General features: G+C 34.5%; 1 protein-coding gene across 8 annotated transcripts in view; it reads left to right on the top strand.

Moving 5' to 3' along the window:
• The window catches only part of RBM26 (RNA binding motif protein 26), a 70089-nt gene that overhangs the window by 42139 nt on the left and 14437 nt on the right, over positions 1–13513 (top strand). The window contains exons 22-25 of one of the 8 annotated variants that reach the window (XM_083362303.1): positions 2531–3654; positions 4422–4508; positions 5221–6847; positions 7998–8021. In XM_083362303.1, coding sequence (XP_083218429.1) covers positions 2531–2620 — 90 coding nt within the window. In that variant the 3' untranslated portion in view covers positions 2621–3654; positions 4422–4508; positions 5221–6847; positions 7998–8021. Of the gene's footprint in view, positions 1–2530; positions 4150–4179; positions 4330–4421; positions 4509–5220; positions 10433–13513 lie in introns of those variants that run through there. The other 7 variants (XM_083362306.1, XM_083362304.1, XM_083362305.1 and 4 more) reach the window with 7 other exon arrangements.

Here is a 13513-nt window from a genome sequence, read left to right on the forward strand (position 1 = left end):
CTCTGTAATACTTTCCCATCCACAGCTGTGAGACCAGCATACCAAACCACAATACAGTATGAGAGGACGCTCTCTACAGTAGACTGGTAAAAGAGGGTCATTAGCCGTTGTTCTACCCTGTTCTTCCACAAGACCTTGAGAAAGTTACCTCAGGGACCACCTGCTGCCGGCGTCAACTCCCCTCCGCCCTGTGCGTTCCCACAGAGAGGGCCTCCTCAGGGTGCCTCCGGTCAGGGAATGCCGACTGGTGGCCCCCAGGGGGAGGGCCTTCTCTGTGGGCGCTCCGGCATTATGGAACAAACTGCCGGTGGAGCTCCGGACGACATCAGACCTCCGAACCTTCCGTCGCGGGTTGAAGACTCACTTATTTGAATTAGCTGGTCTGGCCTGATGGGGGATTATGGGTTTTAAATTTGGTGTTTTTTGTATTGTATTATTGTTTTTAATTGGGCATTGATTTAATTTCATTTTAACTTTTGTACCGTTATTTATATATGCCCTGTGAACCGCCCTGAGTCCCTAGGGAGAAGGGCGGTATAGAAATCAAATAAACGTAAATGTAAACGTAAAGTGAAGTCTCTGTTGGGCCTTTCTGGCCACCTGGGTTGTATAGTCCCCATGATACAAAAAAGAGATTCTAGAAATGGTGCAGAGAGGAGCAGCAAAGATGATTAGGGGACTGGAGGCTAAAACATACAAAGAACGATTGTAGGAACTGGGTATGACTAGTCTAAGGAAGAGGAAAACTAGAGTGACATGATAGAAACTTATCAAGGAGACATCAAAGAGCTAAGCAGAAATTTCCTAACAGTGAGGATAATTAACCAGTGGAATGGCTCCAGAAGTTATGGTGTTCCACCACAAGGTTTTTAAGAGATTTTACTATTCCATTTGTCTGGAATAGTATTGGGTCTTATGTTTAACCAGAGGGTTGGAGTAGAAGACCTTCAAGTTCCCATCCAAATCTGTTAATTCTGTATTCTAAAAAGAAAAAAAAAGTAGTCTTAGGAATGCTATATTGATTTATGCTATGGATAACTAAACACAGGTGAGACCTCATGGGATTTAAATAATTTAGTTCTATAACCAAGTTTCGTTCTTTGGTGCACCATACAGAAGAAATTGGAAGTTTTAATCCCTTGTCCAACTATGATTTCTTACATACTAAGTTGGAATTATGATAAATATTAACTGGGTTTTCTGAACAAGCCAGGATTGCTAACATGTTTGAAGTAAATTATAGACACATGATGGTTAATAGAGCCATTGGCTATGCTTATAGACAGTGCTGGGATTTAAGGCAGGCTTTCTTTATGCATTTTGCTTCCTTAATGTATCTAACCATTTTGCTAAACAACCCATAAATAAACCCTGGGTTTTTTACTAGTCATTTAAATGACCTTCGTTCATTCCGCCGGGACCTGAAGACCTGGCTCTTTGAGCTTTCCGGCTAGGACTGAGAATTTTAATTTTAATTTTATTTTAATTGGGTTTTAATTGGAGTTTAACAGGGGTTTTATACTTTATTCAAGGACTAAATTTAATTATTTTAATTGTTCTTAACTTTTGTAATTTGTATTGTTATTTTAAATACCTTGTGAACCGCCCTGAGTCCTACGGGAGAAGGGCGGTATATAAGTCCAATAAACATAAACATAAAACATCAGGTCATGATTTACATACAGGTAAAGACCTGGGATTTACTAACTAAAGCTACAGGTAAGGCAGTAGGTAGAATAGTCTTGAAGCTTTACATTTGCTTCTGCGTATTTTGCCTGATGTGCCCTTCTATTTTGCATCATATTTTAGATAGCAAATGTTTGCCTGCAAAAACCTAAATAATTTGGTGATTTGGGTAAATTAAGTGCTAGAAACTGAATTTTTTTTCACATTTCATCATTGCACTTACACCAGCATAAGGGCGTGACAGAAATAATTAAACTCCCACCAAATATTCTTTGATATCCCAAAGATCCTTTTTCAGTTTGGTATGTTTATATTGAATGAAGTAAATACAGGTAGCCCTTGACGTGCAAGCACATTTGAGCCCAAAGTTTGCATTGCTAAGCGAGACAGTTGTTAAATGAGTTTTGCCCCATTTTACAACCTTTCTTGTCACTGCTGTTAAGTGAATCACTCTAGTTGTTAAGTTAGTTAACACGGTTGTTAATTGCATCTGACTTACCCAAAGACCTTGCTTGTCAGAAGACCCCAGGACACTGCAACTGTCACAAATATGAGTCAGTTGCCAAGTGTCTGAATTTTGAACATGTGACCCTGGGGATGCTGCAACAGTTATAAGTGGAAAATGGCCATAAGTGTGAAAAATGGTCATAAGTCATTTTTTTCAGTGTAACTTCGAATAGTCACTTAATGGACTATTATGTTGATGGCTACCTGTACTAATGATGGATGATGATGTAAAAAAAATAGTTGTGTTAGCCAGTCCTCTCGAGGTGCAGATTTGCATGATCTCAGATTCTAATGGATGTATTTCTTCCAGCAGAGTCTTATTAAACATTTCTTTTAGTTTCAGGAAGAGTCCTTGGTAGATGACTCATTGCTTCAAGACGATGATGAAGATGATGATGACAATGAATCTCGTTCGTGGAGAAGATGATTCAACTGCTCAGAGACAGCGCTAGAGATTTAGCCTCATTGCATTAACATTTCCTAATGAACTTTTGAATATTTGTACTACAAGACAATGGGATGAAAAGAGATCGATTTCAGATAAGGAAAAAAGCAGCTGATTGATCCTGTATTTTGAGTGATTGATGTTCAAGTTGCATTTACATTTCAGTAAATGATTGCTACAGACATCGTATTAGGAACGTATGCAATGTTTTTATTCTATGGAAACATTACAGAATTCTTTGGATTCTTTGTAATTTAAAATAATTGGTCATACATCAAAGTGACCAAGTGTTGTTATAACATATAGAATATTCTTTGTTTGTTTGTTTCATTCCAAGTATGGAATGAACATTTGCATTTAAGATCTTTGTGAATGTTTTCAGAAATGATAGATAACAGTACTAAACTGAAGTCTCTAAAGTTATGTATTCATAATATTGCATAGTAGTATGCTTAGGCTTTACTATGTACTAGCCTTTTGTTGGATTTGTGAACGTATTTTACGTATGAGTTTTAACGATACAGTGTATGACTGCTTTGCATATATATCTCTATCACCTTAAGATGTTAAAAAAATAAAGAAATGGAATGGTCTTGGAAAAAAAAAGAAAAAAGCAATAATGAAATTATACCCATGGCCCATGATAATGGAGGAAAAAAATTAAAAAGATTAAAAAAAATGAGACCATTCCAAGTGGCAATCCCAACCCCCCAATCGTCAAGAAAAGAGCTGAATCACTGTCAATTTTTTTCCACTTTATAATGAATAAAACAATATCGAAAACAAGGCATTGAAGCCATATGCTCAGTTTACATATACATATATAAATATATGTATATATATACACAGTGCGCTAAAACCTTTGGAAACACACTTTAAACTGCTAAACTGGCAACATAACGTCAGTTGGAGTTCATGCATTGAAGCAAATCTTCCAACGCCCAGGGAATCGAAGAGAACCTTCTCATGTGAAGACTTGAGCTTAAAGATACATAACAAAATGAGTTACAAAACTGGTATGTATTTTATTAGTTATTAATCACTGAGAATAGTTCAAAGAATCCAAATAGAGTTTCCTCTCAAAACGACGTATAGTTTGAAGCTTTTTAGACCAAGTAGCGTAATGTGTCCTAATTCTGTTAAATGCAGGAAGTTGCTTTCCTTTCTTTGATTTGTACTTTATATTATAATGACCCTGATAAGCAACTTGAGAGTTTTTTGTTATTTGGTCTTTTTTTTTAAAAAAAACTTTCCACTTCCTGTCCCTTTTTTTAACCTTTTTCCCAGAAGGTGCCAAATTATATAGAGTAAAATACAGGAGTAGGAGGGATTATAGCATTTAATATTGAATTGGACTCTAAAACAGATTATAGAAGTGTGTTGAAAAAAGAAGAACCCTGTTTTTCTGTTGCAATTTCCTCTTTCCTGTAGTCCGGGAACATTTCCTGCTTTACAATAGCACTTTTTCTAACGATCATAAGTAACTCAATTGGAAGGAATAAAATATACTTCCATTAATTTCCTTAAATTATTTTACCTAGATTCCAATCCACCAAATGTTTTCCTAGAATAGTATGTTGTATATCCAGAGATGAGAATTTCAAAGTGCTGAAGCTAAACATGTACAGGTCTGAACATTGATTTGACGAGAGATGTAAGAATCTTGCCTCTGCCTCTGCTTTTAAAAAAAAGTTGGCTCATAATAACTAATTACAAAAACATGTATTTCATAGAATACATTGAGTATTTCATTACAAGAGAATGTATTTCTGTTTTCTTTTAGGCAAAAGAAAAAAATGACGCCATGTAATCTTCAGTATTTCAAGATTTACAGTGCAGACTGAAATACAGTACACCATTCTTAATAGAAGTAGGTTCTAGAATCTCTTAATTGATTTTTAATGGAATTTGATCCATAGATTGCCGATAACTAAGGTGTTAATAGGGACGTGGTGGCTCAGTGGGTTAGGAGGCAGAGCTTGTTGATCAGAAGGTCTGCAGTTTGGCGGGTTGAAACCCAAGTGCCGCATAACAGTGAGTGCCTGTTACTCGTCCCAGCTTCTGCCAACCTAGCAGTTCGAAAGCACGTAAAAATGCAAGTAGAAAAATAGGGACCACTACGGTGGGAAGGCAACAGCATTCCGTGCGCCTTTGTCGTTTAGTCATGCTGGCCACATGACCACGGAGACGTCCTTGGACAAATGCTGGCTCTTCGGCTATGAAACGGAGATGAGCACCGGGCCCCTAGAGTTGGAAATGACTAGCACGCATGTGCGGGGGAACCTTTACCTTTACCTTTACTAAGGTGTTAATATTGTTACACAGTTGAGTAGATTCTGACTTACCTCTCAGAAAGTATCTCATTCTGTCAAGAGATTAATTTGATCACTGTAAGAGATATATGGTCTCTTTATGGAGCAGTGAAAAAAACAACCCCATGATAAATGACTACTTGGATTTGAAATGACCCTATGTTTATTACTTGAAATTCTGAATGCTTTTAGATGCCATATTTGTTGCCTTTTATTGCAAACAACACTGAAATAAACGAGACAGCAATAAAGGATGTTTTTGTTCTTCAGGTAATTTCAGCATAGAAGTACTAGAAAGATTCAACTGCAAAAATTTCCCACAATTTGAATCCTTCCTAAGCAATGTTGGGAAAATGGTAGTCAATATTACCATGGATAATTTAGGCTGCATTATCTAAGAAATGCTGAACCAAGTAATTGCTTCAACACTGCAAACAATATTTTTAGATTTCTAAACAAATGGATGGCCATCTTAAAGCCTTGCTTCTGGAAAAAAATCTGAATCAAGGTAGGCTTCATTTTTAATCAGGTATGTATAACTGTATATATTTTGTGGGAAAATGGATTATTTTGAAAGAACAGTGGTACTAAGCAATATTTCTTGACAATTTATTTATGTCCCAGGCAAATGTCACATGTTCAGCATTGCCTTGAAAAGAGTATTGTGAGCTCAAGCATCAGAGGTGATTTGTTCATTTCATAATTTCTTTTTGTGAATCGTTGGTTTAGATCCCAATAGAAGTTTCTCATCCCTTTTCCTTCCTTCAGCGCCCTTCTAGAGGACTATTGTCAAAATCATGCAGGAGATTGCAAATTCCTGATAGAAAAGGGAATAGCCTCAAAATCAGATTTAAATCCCAAAGTCGGTTAAAGGTGTTTGCTGAAAGACGTTTCATGATTTTTCAAGATCCTTGAAGACGGGATAGAAAATTTTACTTTTCATGATTTTCTTTCAGTTCAGCCTCTTAGGAACTACTAAACCAAAGAGTGAGTATGAGTAGTGGACGAATCCCCATTTCATAACTCAAAGCTTGCTTTCTTTTTATTGTTTAGCCTTCTGTGATCAATCAGATTGTAGCAGTTCTAGATCCAAACAATGAAAATGTGTAGCGTGATCTCTGCGAAATTAAGTTGACATCTGACTATTTCACATAACCGTCTAATAGGAGACTGCATATGTTAAAAAAACACTGCTGAGTGGTATCACGGCATTTATAATGCCAGCATTAATTTATATAGGTTTGGATTAACAATTGTAATTGTTTTGAGAGGGAACTTTGATCCAGAAGAGACTTTTCGCTTTGGGGAAAGGATAGGAGGGGTTCTTTTTCCATGATAAATTGCTTGGAATTAATGCTGATTCTTATGTCCTACCAGCTTCTGTTTACTTCAGAGGTTGCACTCTTCACTGCAAAACAAACAGGGAATCAAGAAAATGGCCACACCTTCTATTTTTTTTGCACAGCAAGCAGTTTCTAAAAGTATTCAAACCATTCAGTATTTTTTAAAAAATAAAAGTTTAGTTTTTTCACATATTTGAGTATAGAATGTTATAGCATCACAATTACAAATGAGGAAGAAATGCAGTAGAAGCAGAGCCAATAATCTTCAGGTAAGTCTACTGTGCAGAAACAGGTAAGGAGCAACACCTATAGCTTCTGATATTTATGTGCTAATGCAGATTTAAGCCAGATTTTTTTTTAATTTTCCCCTAATTTTCTAACAGACCTAGGATTTCTTGATAATCTCCTACCTACGTTATATATTAACCGGATACGACTTCACTTGGCTTTTTCAAGAACATTCAAGATTGGCTTGATTCTGCCACCTGCTATGATGGGCCTATAATAAGTATGATTTAGGTCTAGTTTATTCCTCAGTATAAATAGATAAATCGGTATGTTGTCTGTGTAGATTGATAGATTGTAAAATTGAGGCCTAACCTTGAATTCTCCAATATGAGCATAAATAATTGGAGTTCCTGAATAGGATGAAATGAAAGAGTAAGGGAAAGACGACAAAATTCCTTGTCAATATTATCAGTTGACATTAATGTTTGTTAATAATTGTTACTTTCCAAAAGGTCATCATATTATTTATAAAGATTTTTGCTAATATTGTACTCCATTGATACCTTCTATATGGCCAGTTAGCTCTGTTTGATCCCATAACCTTTGCTCTCATTTAGAAAGATGGTTCTAATAATATTTATTGTGTTTTAAATAGATGCAATGAAGAGCATGGGATACATTTCTGAATTTTGGTTTGATGTTTTGCGATAACCTTACAAATGAATAATTTCATAAACTAAAAAAAAACTGAGCAGGAAATAAAATAGCTTTATAGAATGTTACTAATGCTTTTTCTTCTGAGGTTCGTGATAATCCAAGTTAACATCCAAACGCAAACAAATATGCACCCTTAAAAATAGCAATTTATTAAAAGTTGTGAAACTGGATTGGATTTTTTTTTGATCCACTTCAGAAATGTTTCCCATACCTCATTAATTAAATCTCTGGTACCCTCATTAACCAAAACTTTGAACTATTTCTGAATGAATGATTATTAGTTGAGGAATAATAGTAATATTAATAACAACAGCAGCAGCAACAGTAGTAATAAAAACAGCGCCGAGTCTGATCAACTGATCAGGGCTATGCAATGCTTCATAGTTTGAGGAAGAAAATGATTGTTGAGAAAGATTAATTTATTTTTAAATTGGAGGAAGAAAGATCCTTCAGATATACACATATATGTACACATGCAGACAAAAATAAAGTGATACACATCTCTCTCATTTTGAATCAAGAGATTTCTGATCCATCTTTAAAGAGATGAGAAAGACACGATTAATCAAGTTCAGTTATAGTTTATTAGAAAAGGTGTTAGCAGTTTGCTTTTTTTCTTTTGAATCTTGGACACCACATTTTTCATTTGCTTATTTAATGCTAATTTACCTTACTAGGACTTGCTTGTTTTAATTCTAATAATATTTATTGTGTGTTTTTTTCTTTCAAATTACCCAATTCTTGTTCAACACACCAAAGACAACTATCTTTGTCCAGAAAATGGTAAAGTTATTAGAAGTGGTTTTATAAAATTTAAAGTCTGGCATATCTTGTATTGTATTTTACTAGCTTGATATAAAAATGCATGCATTGAATGAAATGCATGGAATTGATCTAACAGTATATAGTTTTGTATTGCTGAAGCAGTTTTTTAAAGAGATGTGTTTATATTTTTAGCTTGCCGCCAAAATTTTGTGTAGCTGGCAGAATATTCAAATGTTTTTAAAAATGCAAATATAAGATGAAGGGTTATCTACTCTTAGTCTATTTATGGGTTGAAGGCATAAGAAAAATTATTTACTTCCAATCTATTTTGAGGCTAAGTGTGTAAAACGATAAGTATCTTGTTTACAGATTTGAGGCTAATATGAAAAAAAGTATGGCATTGTTGCACAGTTACAAATCTGAGAGTTTTACTGTTGATTGATGATTTTACTCTTGGTTTTTTTTACACTGTACTGAGAAATATTGCTAAATGTTACTGACAAGTAAATGGAAAGATCTTAAACTTTTGATTTAAACTGACATATTCAGTTCTCTTTCAAATGATAAACAATTTCAAAAAGAACTCAAATACACTTGAATGATGAAGTCATATTAATGAATCTAGTAGTAGACTTTGATATTAACAATATTTTTCCTAAATGAAAGTTTTAATCACCATGTAGCATAACCTTTTATGCAGGTTATACAAAAATAGAAAAGCAGATAAGGCTTAATTTCAACAATTTTCATCGTTCCATGACTTTTATAATTAGGAAAAAAGCCTTTCTGTTATAACGAAAGTTAATTATTTTTAGTAATATATTTGAGAATGAAATAAAAAGCCTACACTTTATAAAAATGCTGTGTGTTTTTTAAAATAAATTCTGCACGTTGGAGGCTAGGGGGCGCTGTCTACATAACTAAAACTAATTTCATTTTCTTTTATGTATCAGTTTATCATCAGACCTTTGCAATCTTAACAATTGAATGTTTATGTTTTGCTATTCAAAGTAGCGTATATATTCCCCACAAAGAACTCATTTAAAAACTGTTTTTATCTAAGCCGGTATATTCCTCTAAGGGATTCATCATTGCTTAAGATCATAATCACGAAATCATTAATGGAACTCACACTAATATCCCACAGCTAATGCAAGCTTCACCTTTATTATATCGTGTACATTGATATAATGCATGTTAGTGAAAGAAGTTCAGAACACTTCAGTCAGTCGTAGAAAAGCATTTCATTCTGGAGAGAGCCCGCAACTACTTTCCTTCTTTAAAAAAAAATACAATTAATTGTTACAGTTTTATTGTTCCTAATCTCCCTATTACAATAAACCTGGCTTTCTATTTAGCAGCCGCTTCCAGTATTTTTCATGCTTTTTTTCACATAAACCAAATGGACACTTCTTTCCTATTTTTGGATGTTCATATTAACATCTTAGAAAATAGAACGCTTGCCAGCATGGGGATCAAATTGTGATGCAGTCATTGAAATGAAAATAAGGAAAACGGAAAATGAGCATTTTCATGTTTTTGAGGAGAAATGACTCAGATTTAACAATCAAAAGTATTGTTGTCCAATCTGCAAAATTATATGTGATGTTCCATGTGTTTACTGGCTAAATTTACCCTCAGATGTTTTGTTGTTGGGTTGCAATAGACTAATATGGTTAAGTTTCTAACTTGGCGGAAATGGCAAAGATTTCAGCGTATTTGAAAGACCAATCGCAACAGAGATACATTGTGGAATGGAGAAGATGGATTGAATATATTCAGAATAAATATGGGACTAAAAAGTATCATTTAGCATTTGAATAAGTAGCGGATTTTTATGACGTATAATTAGTTAGTAGTTATTTTATTAATATTTTGACTATGGAGAGTTAAGGTGTGATAGAATTTGATGTTTTATTATTGTTGTTAGCATATTTTAGATTATGCTTGTTTGTATTAATATACCCTGTATTCAGCTCTGGGAAGTCGGGGAGGGGGGAGGGTAGGGTAGGGGGGGGGTTGGGGAGAGGAGGGGGAGGAGGGGTTTTTTCTTTTTTCTTTTTGTATTCAAAATGTATTGTAAAACTTTTCAATAAAAATGACTAATATGGTTACCTATCTTCTGGTTAAAAAGATTTGTTTATCCTTACCATTCTCTTTAACAATCTGCATTTTTATTCTAAATAACCATAAGAAATTGCTTACTAGCCAACATTTGGCAATAAAGATTAGTTCTTTATATTGTAATGCTCTTTAAATTTTTTTTTTATTTTAATATAAAATATATTTTTAAAAATGTTATAAAATTTTCTACTTGTTATTGTACAATTTTTGATGCTTTCAACATCCAGCTTTAACAGAACATTTTCATAGTTAGACAATAAGGTTGAAATATAATCTCTGCAGTCTAGGAGATTAAATAGTTAATTAATGTCTCATAGAAAAATATCTTGATTATTTTTGAGGGTAGTTCTTGTGTATACTTCCTAATTTTTGTTTCATTATTCTACTTGTTTTCTCACTATTTCCACTTTCAGTTTTATTCTTTTCCTTTCTTTAAAAAAGTAGGAATCTCTGCTGTAAGTTTCAATTTAAAATAAAGGAAAACTATTTCCAGTATATAATGTATATACAATATATTACTGGCTAGAGCAAGGAACAGTACAACCAATACATTGCAATCATTTCTCTTGAAATTGCATGTGAAAAAATGTGATTAATCTTGAACAAGATCATGGATAATGAACAAAATAGCTATTTTAAGGTGGCACGATATGAGCCAGGGATAGTGTGTTGCTAAGATGGGTGTGCAAACTTCCAACATTATTTGCTGGCATAAGTTTTGTTTAGTTGGAACTTTTACTGGTTCTTCTTTAATTGTTTGCCATATTCTATAGATATTCCATCAATTCCCAGTATTTTCTGGTTTGGCAGTGACCAAAGTGCTGATACAACCTTATTTTTTAATATGACAGGCTTTTATAAATAGGACAGAACTTTTAAGATATCTTATATGTTGCCATCTCTAGTGTAAATCATAGTACCTTTTCCATTTTTATCTTCAAACTTGTTACTCTTTATTCATTGTTTTCGTTTAAGATAATTTGAAGTTACAATGGTCTTTACTCATTTCTCCCAAAGTGAGACATAGCAGGATTTTGGACATGTAATCTCCAAATTGCAGCCTTCTCATGCTTCAGACTTATTCATTTTGTATAGGTATTTTATATGTGTATGTACATTTCTACATGTTAGTTTGATCAAGTAGAATAAGGTCAGTACGTGCAATTTTGCCTAATAAACCAAGGGTTTATTTGAGATATATTTTCTCTCCATCTCTCTCTCTTTCCAGCCATTTCCAATTCAATATCCAAATTCCTGTTGTGTCTGAGAATCAATATATCTGGACATTTATAGTGGAGCAATTGGTGAACTTCAATTTGACACTCTCTAAATTTTTAGCAGGAGTACAATAATTTGCTTGTGCTTGTAATTCTTTTCCTCCTTCCCTGTTCTCTTCTCCTTTCTAATACTGTGACTTTGCCTACCAGTTGCTGCCTAATGGTAAGATTAAATGGCCCCATGTAGTTTGTACAATTTATTTCTCTGTTATCCTCTTTAGGACTTTTTTCTTCATTTCTCCATGTTCCCAGAATTCCCACCTCCCAATTATAACTACAGTAAATTTTATATATATTATATTTTATTTATTTGCGGTCACAGACCAAAGTACAAGTGCAACAAAAGAAAAACATGGGGAAAGTAAAATCATAAGACAAATGGACACCAGAAGCCTTGGTTGAAGGGAATTACAACGTTCTCCTCTAATAGTTACAGCTCTTAAAAGAAATTTAGAAACCTGAGAACTACAGTAAATTATCTATAAGAGACTCCACTTCTGTCCCCTTTCAAATTGTCCCAGTAAGAGGGAGACACCAGTACCATTTAACCCACCAGCCGGCTTTTCACTGTAGACAAGTTTGAACTCTTCAAACCCAATCTTTGGTGACATTTTTATTCCTTACTAAGCAACTAAAAAACACTTTTTTCCCCTTAGCATACTCCAAAACTCCATGGATGTTCAAGAGGAGCCTTTTTCTCCCTTCCCCTGAAACTTCCATTGATAACCAGGATGCTGAAAGATAAGGTGTCACTTAATCTGGTCCTGCAAAGCACATTTACTATAAGAAGAAGAAATTAACTTTTAGCTGATAGCAAAGTTGTCCCATTCATTCTCATGAGACAGATTATCATCTCAGTACTGGGGGAAAAAAAGAAGTATCTGTGGTAGAAAATAAGAGAAAAAGTCAAGAGTTGCAGAAAACTTCCCCAGATTCATTAAAGAAGAATATAGATTAATCAGAGTAGCTAAAAATAACCGTAAATATGCAACAATTTGTTGTTTTGTGTGTTTAATATTTGTTTCTAATGTGTCTTGGATTTTCCTTAGGGATGCATTAAAACCTCCTTTTTCTCCCAGTGAAAGAAATAGCAAGCATCAGAACTTTAATTTGTAGTTTGGTTTGATTTTTGCAATGAAGAAAAACTACTGATCCAGCTTTATGGGCTATTAACGTCGGTTTCACTATATCTTCAAATTATTTTGAATACTTAATAAGCATTCAATAGAACAATATTTTACGTAATTAAAAAAATTAAGATGGGCAGACTATTTTTATTTCTGCCAATAATCCTAGGTTGCATTGACAGAGAGATAGAATGAAGATCATGTTAAGTACCGCTTTATAAAACCTTAGTAAGATCACACTTAGAATACTGCTTCCAGTTTTGGTCACCATATTATAAAAACTATGCTGAATCTCTGGAAAGGGGTGTAGAAAAGAGAAACAAAGATGATTAAGGGGCTGGAGGCTAAAGCAAATGAAAAACAGTTGCAGGAATTGGGTATGTCTAATTTCGTGAAAAAAGAGACCAGGGGTGACATGAGAGCAGTGTTCCAATAATTGAGGGGCTGCCATAAAGAAGAGAGGATCAACCTATTTTCCAAAGCACCAAAAGGCAAAACAAGAAGCATATTAACCAAGGAGAGAAGCAACCCAGTACTAAGAAATTTCCTAACAGTGAGAACAATAACTAGTGGGACAGGTTGCCTTCAGAAACTGGGTGTTGCATCACTGGAGCTTTTAAGAAGAGACTGGACAGCTGTTTATCTGGAATGGTATAGGTTAGGGGTAGGCAACCTCGGCTCTTTTATGACTCATGGACTTCAACTCCCAGAATTCCTGAGTCAGCATAGCTGACTCAGGAATTCTGGGAGTTGAAGTCCATGAGTCATAAAAGAGCCGAGGTTGCCTACCCCTGGTATAGGTTCTCCTGCTCGAGCAGACAGTTGGACTAGAAGACCAAGGTTCCTTCCAACTCTTGTTATTCTTTTCTGTTCTGTTCTCTAGCTCCTAAAATTGCTCTGTCTTTGTGTTTGGCTTATTTGGCTATCAAAACCACTGGAAACATCTCATCTGAAAATTTTCATTGTTTCCCTTACTTTTCCA

Source organism: Vipera ursinii (genome assembly GCF_947247035.1).
Source record: "Vipera ursinii genome assembly, chromosome: 4".
Classification (NCBI taxonomy): domain Eukaryota; kingdom Metazoa; phylum Chordata; class Lepidosauria; order Squamata; family Viperidae; genus Vipera; species Vipera ursinii.